The 9,919-nt window shown below is 33.1% G+C and overlaps 2 protein-coding genes across 8 annotated transcripts; one reads left to right on the top strand and one right to left on the bottom strand.

The window, feature by feature from the left end:
- Window positions 1-2,763: 2,763 nt before the first annotated feature.
- On the bottom strand, window positions 2,764-5,599 carry Rab4 (RAS oncogene family member Rab4). 4 transcript variants are annotated; one of them, XM_090170614.1, is made up of 7 exons: window positions 5,366-5,599; window positions 5,079-5,159; window positions 4,836-5,013; window positions 4,620-4,774; window positions 4,456-4,551; window positions 4,085-4,196; window positions 2,764-3,204 (listed from the first exon to the last, which is right to left on the bottom strand). In XM_090170614.1, exons 1-6 carry the CDS (start codon window positions 5,379-5,381, stop codon window positions 4,090-4,092), a joined length of 633 nt encoding a protein of 210 aa, XP_090026740.1. In that variant the 5' UTR covers window positions 5,382-5,599; the 3' UTR covers window positions 2,764-3,204; window positions 4,085-4,089. The 4 variants fall into 4 exon arrangements, with proteins under 4 accessions (XP_090026740.1, XP_090026739.1, XP_090026738.1 ...); XM_090170613.1 differs by having other exon boundaries at window positions 2,764-3,197; window positions 4,041-4,196; window positions 5,366-5,597; XM_090170612.1 differs by having other exon boundaries at window positions 4,047-4,196; window positions 5,366-5,596.
- Window positions 5,600-5,799: 200 nt separating this feature from the next.
- On the top strand, window positions 5,800-9,580 carry LOC149947248 (delta(14)-sterol reductase TM7SF2-like). Of its 4 annotated transcripts, none has more exons than XM_090170608.1 (13): window positions 5,800-5,909; window positions 6,221-6,270; window positions 6,333-6,527; window positions 6,587-6,991; window positions 7,060-7,197; window positions 7,270-7,467; window positions 7,533-7,728; window positions 7,797-7,994; window positions 8,051-8,154; window positions 8,217-8,336; window positions 8,408-8,576; window positions 8,641-8,832; window positions 8,905-9,580. In XM_090170608.1, exons 3-13 carry the CDS (start codon window positions 6,369-6,371, stop codon window positions 9,063-9,065), a joined length of 2,040 nt encoding a protein of 679 aa, XP_090026734.1. In that variant the 5' UTR covers window positions 5,800-5,909; window positions 6,221-6,270; window positions 6,333-6,368; the 3' UTR covers window positions 9,066-9,580. The 4 variants fall into 4 exon arrangements, with proteins under 4 accessions (XP_090026734.1, XP_090026733.1, XP_090026732.1 ...); XM_090170607.1 differs by having other exon boundaries at window positions 6,221-6,291; window positions 6,353-6,527; XM_090170606.1 differs by lacking the exon at window positions 5,800-5,909 and having other exon boundaries at window positions 6,011-6,291; window positions 6,353-6,527.
- Window positions 9,581-9,919: the final 339 nt, after the last annotated feature.

Raw genomic sequence — 9,919 nt, 5'->3', positions numbered from 1 at the left:
TCTTTAATTTGTAATTATTAAATTACATTGAATTAATAAAAAAATGGTTTCTTTACCTTGAATTGCATTGTCTAACCTGTCATATCAAAATAGGTAATGACCTTGAAATTTATTCTGAAACACAAATTTGACCTGATAAATGGATTCATCGCATCCTACAACCTATAAAAAGAGGTAATACTAAAGGTTTTGAGTCTAATAGAAGCTCATCTATTAAAAATACCAATACGCTTGGTGGCGATATTGGATTTATAGCAATCAGGCCACCAGAGGTTGCGCACAAGCTGTTAGCGATGGTTTCGTAAAACCCTAAGACCATACCTAAGACTATACCAAATTTCAAAGACTTGGCACCTAGGAGCAACAAACACAAGGAGAACGCAGCTAGCCTTTAAACACGCTAACGCAGTGTGGTGTACAAATTTCATTGGACGAGCCTTTACGCTGAACGTTTTACGGGCGGGGGAGACAATTTCCGAATTTTCCCCTTCCGACGGCAGCAGGCGCTAAAGCGTCTAGCCAATGAAAACTGTACACAAGAAAATGCACGAATTCTGACGGGCTACGTTCTCCTTGTGTGTTTGTTGCTCCTAGTTGGCACAAAGTGCACGATTCTTACGTATTCCCCCTATGCTATATGGTGTTTTTTCTGTCGTATTGAAGGGCATTATTCAAGGCAAAATAAGATACAAAATAATTAAAAAAAATATTTATGGGATTTAAATCCACTGGTGATTAGTTTTTACATAACAACACGGAACCGAGGACTGGCTTAAAATAATATCCGTCATTAAAATTTAAATATTTTCTACCTATATCTGGGAAGGTTTCTAACTAAATGAGTGTTTTCCACACTGATAGTTTTTTAATAATTTCCAACTCTTATAACCGAAATAAGGTTAAAACAAATTGATTTGAAAAACTTCAACGGTTCATTATATAAATTGGAGGGCGGGTTAAAGAGGGATACATGTAATCATATTGGCTAACGCAAATGCAGATAAATATCGCTAAGCCCGCGTGGTTTGATTTCATTATCAGATTGAATAATTACACCTGCGATGAAAAGAATGCGCGATATAATCGAAATTCACGCGTTTTGAATTTAAAAAACTTCCTTTTGACGGTTTTATTTTAATGTGAATAATTTCTTTTAGCGTCTATTTTAAAGTTTTGCGGGAATAGCCCTTATATAGAGCCTATGTTTTTATAAAGTAATTTGCCCTTCTCGTTCAAATGTTTTCTCTTACGTCACAGTCTCTTACTTTCATAAGCTACAGTCGCGCGTGCGAAGAATATACTAATAAAACTGTATCTTGTGACGTAAGAGCAACATTTTAACAAGCTGGGCAAGACCACTTTTTATTTTATAAAATCAACTATAGGTGTTTCCATAAGCCTATAACCTCTAAGTTTGAAACGCGCATAGCGCCCTTTGTACCATCACTGGACGGGCGAAAAAGAAGAAATCAGGCGATAGTGTGGGCACCTGGTACAGATAAATTGAAGCTTCTTTCTTCCCCCTTTCCCTCTCTACGCACCTCTCTCTTACCAAAGCAGCTGGCATCATGCATTGCGGGACGCGTTACGTTTCTCTTTTCCAACACCGGGTGGATTTAGCGCTGTACTTTCGCCAGTCGTTTGCTTGAACCAACACTGCCTGTCGATTCAAACTATAGGGTTGATAGGCTTATGGTGTTTCCATGAAAGAAAAAAAATATTAAGCTTTTTATACTTTATTGGCACGCGCGTTTCACACGTAGACTTCAAATTCCAAATGTTAAGTTAAAAGGAACCACCTATGGACTGCATTGCAAATGATGATAAAATTAGCGAATAAGTAGATTAGTCCATTATGAAAAGGGATAATAAAGCTAAACCCTAAACAAACCACCTGTCATAGCTAATGACGTAGAAAAAACATTTACACGTGACCTCTCGTATTTTATAGAATGATCTCTTTCACTCTAAGACTTATTTCGTTTGTGCAGAGAGTTTGAACTTGGAGCAACAAACACAGCACCCCACACAAGGAGAAAGCAACCCGTCAAAAGTTTTTTTTAATTCATGATTGTAAAGTGTGGGGACACCCGTGGCGGAAGATAGGCCTCCGGTGGTATGGTCTCTGTTACTAGTTGCACCGGGCTATAAATTCTGACACACTGGTGGTCGTCCTCACACGGCCCGGCCATCCACAAAATCTGCCTCCCAGACGCTTGGGATTACAGGAGTACGCCACTACTGCCGGCCACCCGTCCGAAGTCGTGCATTTTCTTGCGCACATTTTTCATTGACTTGAAGCTTTAGCGCCTGCTGCTGATGCCGGAAGGGGAAAATTCGAATCGAATAGGTTTTGGCAAAGTAAATCTCATCCCTGTAACAGGCGAATTAAACGTTAGGGAATAACCCGGGCTGCAGCGCATATAATTATGAATGTGAAAGCCTAATTTACTGAAATTGTAAAATTTTGAATAATTCTTTTGGAAAATTTGTTAAAATATTCATATTTGTTTAATAAATAACCAAAGCACCACCTTAGGTTCAAGCATGGTTCAAGTCATCTAGCGCAGTGGCGTAGCTGATGGTCCGCAAGGCCCTCGGTGCCTCTGCTCACCATAAAAAAAAATTAGCTACGACACTGATCAAGCAACTATTAATACCTTTAAAAAGGATGAAGGCCGGGTTACTATGAGGTTGGTTTATTAGTTATCTAAATTAACATTGATTTCAATAATTTTACAATTGTTGAGATTTGTTCCTCCACAATAATTTTTATTCAAATGCCATAATAACTGTTATTTCCTTAAAAAGCTTCATTATATACATTATATTTTACACTTGTATTAACAATATATATCATAACTATGTTTCTTCCAACCTACTAGACAATTACACAAATAGCTTAATTATTTCATTATCAACAGAGGAGTTTACATATTTTTCTGTTCTTTTTACACAATTATAAATGAAAAAAATTGACTTTAAAATGAGATACAATAATAGTTAAAATTCGAAAACTAAGTAAAACATATATGGCCAATGGTTTTTACCGTTAAATCACTTTTTTGAGATTCTACAAACAGCATCTGAACTACGTTCTAAACAAAAAACTACTTTATACATTATTGGAAGCTTTCGTAATTTAAAATTACTAAGTGCCGAATGATAATGAGTGAGATTCTAGGTTTTCTAATCTAGTGCGTCCTTAAATTAAAAAAAAAATATATTGATGGGATAATTTTATCTTAATATTTTAGCTAGTCTTTTTTTATTATATAAATTGGAATAGGATGGTACTTGTTAGAAATTTCTCATTTAGGTGCGGAAAAATAAACTTAAATATACAAACTCATAATTCAAAACATTATTCTAAAGAAGAATAATTCAGTTTGTACAAGTAGAAATATATTTTACATTTCCAAAGTTTTCTAGCTAGAAGACTATTATTAAGACACCCTTGAAAAGGAATGTGCTCAGAAAACTTTTCTTTCGCAATATATAGTATATGAAGTGCCCCGGATTAAAACTTAAATAACTGTACACGTACGCATAATTGGTAGCGGATTAAAATTCAAAGTGAACAAAAAATAATTTAATATAAGTCTGTATATAATGAAAATAAGATTCAATACTGAATATTAAATAAAAGCGAGCCATTTCCATACTATAAAACAAATAATTTATCAAAACTAAGGCATCTACAATTTAAATAAAATGATAATCGAATTTACGCACAACCCATTTTTCCTCAAGCTATACAATTTTTTGATAAATGTATTGTTTTAATGGATGGATATACAACTATTAGCATTAATTCTCGATACAACGCTTAATTTCTTCTTCTAGTTTTTTTTACCTAAGTAATTTACAAATCTACAAGTTAACTAATTGAAACTAATTATTATTTAATGTTTTATTTAACTGTGGGTATATGGGCAATGAAGAAATTTAACCCAATATTAATTTATTTTAAATGTTAAAAGATTTTGCGCAATGCTTTTGACCATCAAATCGCTTAATGTTTCACAGAAATAAAAGAGGCTTACATAGTAGGGAGAATAAGACATGTATTCGGATATATCACCTAGTTCAGCAAGCACAGTCAGGCCGTTTTTGTTGCTGTTGACGATTCAGTCTGCGAAGAGATGCATCTCCATATTGAATACCTGATCCAATACGTTCAGGATCTAACTCTCCTTTAATGACAAAACAACACTGCATTAATTAACACACAAACAGCTTTCCTATAAACATTTGAAAATTAAAAACAGTTGGACTTATTGCGCACAATATTAAAGTCACTGAAACACCCAAACTATTTTCAGTCAAAACTATCGGTGATGTTTTTAAAATTGCACCCAATAAATTCCCTAATTTTTTTAAGTGCTAAATCACGCAGAAGTAGCTGCGTACAGTGATTTTGTTTAAGCTTTTCTATTAAGTTGTCAAACTAACCAGATTCAATCTTGGCCAAAATTGATTTGGCGCATTTTAAGAAAGCTTCCTCAACATTTTCCCCAGTAAGAGCACTAGCTTCCAAAAACATCAATTCTAAACAATAAGATAATGAAAATCTCAAGTTAATATTGTTACCAGTATTTCGAAATTATTAAAATTACCATTCTCTTGGGCAAATCTACTCGCTTCCAAAAATGTAACTTCCCTATCATCTTCCAAGTCTTTCTTGTTGCCAACTAATAAAATTACTATGTTTGGACTAGCTAGTGTTCTCGCATCTGTCAGCCAGTTTGCCAAAGCGTTGTACGTTTCGCGACTGTCAAAAATTAAAAGATTTAAAAAATTAAAATTTAAACGTTGACATTTTAATTACATACCTTGTAATATCATAAACTAACAATGCTCCCGCAGCCCCTCGGTAGTAGCTTCTAGTAACAGAACGGAACCTTTCTTGTCCTGCAGTATCCCATATTTGTAATTTCACGGACCTACCACCAACATTTACCACCTTGGATCCAAACTCAACTCCAATTGTATGATTAGATTCAGACTTAACTGTTTACATGAATTTAAAATAAACTTATAAGTGAAAATTCAGGTTTTATAATATGATTCTATACATTTGCTTTCTATAAACTGATGTAAAAGGCAAGATTTTCCAGTTCCAGCGCTACCAATAACGAGAAACTTGAACAGGAAATCTAAAATGACATAACCTTTTAGTATTATGAATTATAAAAAAAGTACTTACTAATTTATAAGGCAAATCGAACTCTATTATCGATAATTATTATGTATGTGAAAAATAATCTAGTTATTAAAATTTCAATAGTTTCAAAGAAACAAAAGTGTCATTGCTTGATAACTGACCAAGGCTGAAAAACACAATAAATCATGATTAACTTACCATAAGTTTCCGACATGTTCTGTTGGTAAAAAACTGACACTTCCACTAATTATTATTTTTTTATAAAAAAGGTATCTTAAATAGCTGATTTAAATTCATTAAATATTTTTTCACAAGAAGCCAAAAAAATTACGTCTTGTCTTGTTGTTTCTCCTAGATAATTGATTAAGTATCTAGCGCCAATCGAAAACCGTGACGGGAAAACGAGTCAGAGCATGCATCCAAGATGCATCATTCTGAAGTCATAATGCCATGACTTAAAATGTAAATAAATTTATTTTCATTAAAATTTTATTATTTACGTAATTTTTTATAAAAAAGAAGTAATCTATCCATAGAGATATAATCTATTGGTGGCGTTGAATACCGATAAGATCAATTTTTTTCCGGCCGGCCTGGAAGTACGTCATTGTGACGACTTTAAAAATTGGCCAATCATAGGCTTTCGCGCCTTTAAAAGTATCAACATTTTTGAATAACCGTTGACCGTTGGTTGGTTGTTGGTAGCGTCTTTTTGGAGTCAGTTCGAATTTACAAAATTAATGTATGTGATTTCTTATTTCTATATATTTGGCATGTTTTAATAATTTTTACGTATTTTGAAATGCTCTTTCTTTATTGGGAATGTTTCATTCGTGTACAGAAATATACATTGCATTCGCAAAATAAGAAATAAGTTATGAATTTCATGTTTAATCTGCTTAACTTAGGAAGCCATTATGGAAACTTGATATTGCTAGCTGGAGTCCAAATTTGACTCACATGATTATGAGAAAGAATGACCTTTTTGTTTAGCACTGACACAAAACTATGCTCTTTGGGGGCCAAAATTCTGAAATATTTTTTTCTTGGCAGGAGGTCAAGTTGTTTTGTAGATTGTGTAAATTGATGTTAAATATAGAAAGGTATAATGTTGAAATTGAAAGCTGTTAGGCTGCTTACCTATAATTTATTCATTGTATTTTAGGTGTTAATTTTTGAAGCCACAAAGTTATTCAAGAAAATGTCGGATGATACCTTTAAAAAGGGAGAGGCCATCATGGCTAAATGGTCGGGCAGCAGGAAATATTTCAAGGGCACAGTTCTAAAAAGTACCAAAAATACTGTTGATGTTGAATTTGAGGATGGTACTAAATCTACCATAAAGAAAACAGAAGTTGAAGTAATATTTTCAATACTTTTATTTATTTTAGGTGTATTATAATCTTGAATATCTTTTAGAAATATGAAGAGTCGGCATCTCCAAAGCGTTCTCGAGCAAGGACAACCAGTAAAAAACGTGAAACAGCTTCAACTCCAAGAAGTAGAAGTCGAAGTAAAAGTGTTGGAAGACCCAGAAAAACAAGAAGCCGCTCAAAATCTAAAACCAAAAGCCCTTCGAGGGTCGTATCTCCGACTAAACGTTCCCCAGGTAGAGCCAAAAAACAAACTACTCCCGCTCCAGAAACTCCCAGCCCAAAGAAGAAAAGAGTAAGCTCACCCAGTCCTGTGAAGAAAAGTACCCCTAAAAGTCCAAAAGCTAGGCAAGCAAGAACATCTAATGTTTCATCCAAATCAACCGTTACGTCCAGTGTTATTTCAACCTCTTCTTCAACAGTTAAATTATCCGGACGTATCTCCCCTCAAGTAAATTTTTTTCCCAACCTTTACAGTGATTTATAAATAAATAACTCTAATTTTTCAAAAAAAATTAGAAAAAAGATGCGAAACTTGAGCATGATTCCCTTAAAGTTCAATTAGAGAATGTGAGGCCATCCTTGAAAGAAAAAATGGCCCAGCTTGAAAAAGAGCACAGTTTGAAGAGTGAAAAGATCTATGTTACTCGTTTAAGGGTGCTTCTACTTTTTATAATATTTCCTTTAAACAAATTTGGCTAGTTTTATAAGTTAGGTGTTTCTACTTAGGGTACTAGAGAAAGCTCTCGACTAATTGAAAGTAAAAAAGCAGAAGAAAACAGATTGGATGAAATTGACAGTATTCAAATTGAGAAAATTAAACCCGTCACAAAAGTTGGGGTTTCGTTCTTGGAAAGCCTTGGAAGTCTAGTTGTCCTTTTTGGTTTTCCAGCTTTAGTTATTTTCTTGATATTGGGTTGTGCTAGGGTAATTTTTTAAATCATTTTTGTATATTTCTATCACTAGATGAAATTGGTATATTTATATTGTAGAATCAAGGAAAACTGTTGGCTATGCCATATTTATCAAAAAATTGGAGATTCTACATAACACCTATTCCTACAGCTGTATTTTTTGGGTTTGTAGTACTGCAGGGTTTATTGCAATTGTTGCCAATAGGTACTATTATGGAAGGATTTGTACAAGCTTCCAAAGTTCCAAGAAGAAATTTAGTCTACAGAAAGAATGGTAAGGTTCAAAAGAAACCTCAACTAAAGATTACTCATTACTTAAAATTTTTTGTTTCTTAATTCTAGGATTAATTGCTCTACTAATTACAGTTTCGCTTATACCAATTGCGATTTACTTCAATAAGCTTCCCACTGAATTTATTCGAGCTCATTTTCTACATTTGGCTACATCTTCCATTTTGTTTTCCTTGATATTCTCTGTTGCTCTTTATTTCAAGTCCTTTTACGCACCTCCTCATGATATTAACACTTTTGGAAACTCCAGTACGTAAATCTAGTTAATTGTTTTTAAAGGTATCTCAATTATTTACTTTTTGCAGAATTTTTCTATCATAATTTGGTTATTGGGCGACAGTTAAATCCACGAATTGGACAAGTTTTGGATTTAAAATTTTTGATTTTTCGAATAGGCCTCATTGCTTGGGTAAATAAATTTAGATTTTAATAAGTACCATAAATTAAAATAATTAATCTTTTCATATTCAGGCTGTAATTGATCTGCTCTTTTTGTATAAAGTTTATACTGTGAGCCATTCAGTGCACTGTACGTTAGCGATGACAGTAGCCATGCAATTGCTCTACATTGTTGATATTTTCTATAGAGAGGTAAAGTCCTAAATATTTTCTTGAATTTGTTAAAAGTTAAAACCACTCACCTTAAACTTGGTTTGTCTTAGGAACAACTTTTGTCAACAGCATCAGTTATGTATGAAAGTGTTGGATTGCAAAGAATTTTGGGAATTTGTACCATGAATCCCTTCACAAGCACCTTACCTGTTCTGTATCTTGTGGATCGTAAAACAGAATTGCCTTATTACTGCTTGTCTGGAATTGCGTTGCTTTATCGTGCGTTTGTTTTTTTTCCCTTCAAATTACCAGAAACCAATTCATTTAATTTGTTTTTTTGCAGTGGCTGGATTGTACCTTTCTCGCAGATCTAACAGCTTGAAATACATTGTTAAGAGAAACCCCCATACACCTGGCATTGAAACCATTTCATTTGGGAAAAATAATCTGATACGTTCCGGACCCTGGGGAATTGTACGTCATCCGAATTACTTGGGTGACATTTTAGTTTTCCTGGCTTGGACTCTACCATGTGGTAATAATAAATAATGAGATTGAAAATACAATTGTTAACAAATATCTGTTATATTTACAATGTTATCTATAGAATTTTCAGCTGGAGTTCCATACGTGCCAGTTGGTACTATCTCTTTACTTCTATTGTGGCGAATATTTCAAGTGGAGAAACGGATGGAAGCAACACACGGAAATGGCTACACACAGTACAAACAATTCGTCCCAAAGAGAATTATACCGTACATTTTTTAAAAAACATTGTGGTATTCTTTAGGGATAAGCTTATTATCAAACATTTTCATAAGCCATTTTAATCACTTGTGCTTTAAGAGTGCTTTTACTTAATGGTTTTCCCAATGAATTTATAGAGGGCGTCATTACTATGCCTCTAAATTATAATTGTTTTTCAAACTGCCATTTAAATTTTAAATTTATAACGTTTTTCAATTTTCTCTTTGTTGATTGTTCAAATTTGGTACAATTTTTAAATTCAAATGGGGTATTTAAGTTTATATTTGTTTCCAAAAGTCTTTATTTAATTTAAATGTACAGGTTCATTCCATGTGAAACCTACTAGTCATCTCACTATGAAAAATGATTTTAATAAATTTTTAAATAATTTTTTTAATCTTTTTGCCAATTTCATCAAAAATTGATTTTTCATGACACCATGACTGGTTTTTTTCATATGGAATGACATTAAATCACTCTGAAGCTTATCCTGAAATAGGTTCTTGTAAATATATGCTGACAGTATTTGGTGAAAGTTTTTTTCAATCCTTCCTTTAAATAGTGTTGTAAAGTGGTATAAAACCTCAGATTTTTATTCAAGGTTCAGAAAAAAAAGATTGTAAAATGTATACATAGTTTGATAAAAACGTTTATACCATTTATTTATTGATAAAACAAATTAAGATAATTTGAATCACCTCTGTTAGCATTTTTTAAAGTATTTCATAAAATCATTGTTTGGGGTAAGCTTAGAGTAAAATATTTTACAAGCTATTCTAATCACTTGCTTTATTTAATGGCTAAAATTACAATGTTGGCGGTGACCCCTCCTTGGTGGCACTACCACTATGTTTATGGATTATTTACTACCTTTT

Source organism: Leiobunum rupestre, chromosome 4 (assembly GCF_980474605.1).
Source record: "Leiobunum rupestre chromosome 4, qqLeiRupe1.1.hap1, whole genome shotgun sequence".
Classification (NCBI taxonomy): Eukaryota; Metazoa; Arthropoda; class Arachnida; order Opiliones; family Sclerosomatidae; genus Leiobunum; species Leiobunum rupestre.
The sequence above is the reverse complement of the archived record's forward strand: the minus strand, read 5'-3'. Positions and strand labels throughout refer to the sequence as shown.

Coding starts and splice junctions, on each gene's coding strand:
- Rab4 (XM_090170614.1), bottom strand. Junction 4,552..4,619: donor TAGATTTGCCCAAGAGAATG/GTAATTTTAATA, acceptor CTTATTGTTTAG/AATTGATGTTTTTGGAAGCT. Junction 4,197..4,455: donor TTTGGCCAAGATTGAATCTG/GTTAGTTTGACA, acceptor TTGTCATTAAAG/GAGAGTTAGATCCTGAACGT.
- LOC149947248 (XM_090170606.1), top strand. CDS start 6,176: ATGCTCTTTGGGGGCCAAAATTCTGAAATATTTTTTTCTTGGCAGGAG. Junction 6,528..6,586: donor TAAAGAAAACAGAAGTTGAA/GTAATATTTTCA, acceptor AATATCTTTTAG/AAATATGAAGAGTCGGCATC. Junction 7,468..7,532: donor TGATATTGGGTTGTGCTAGG/GTAATTTTTTAA, acceptor TTTATATTGTAG/AATCAAGGAAAACTGTTGGC.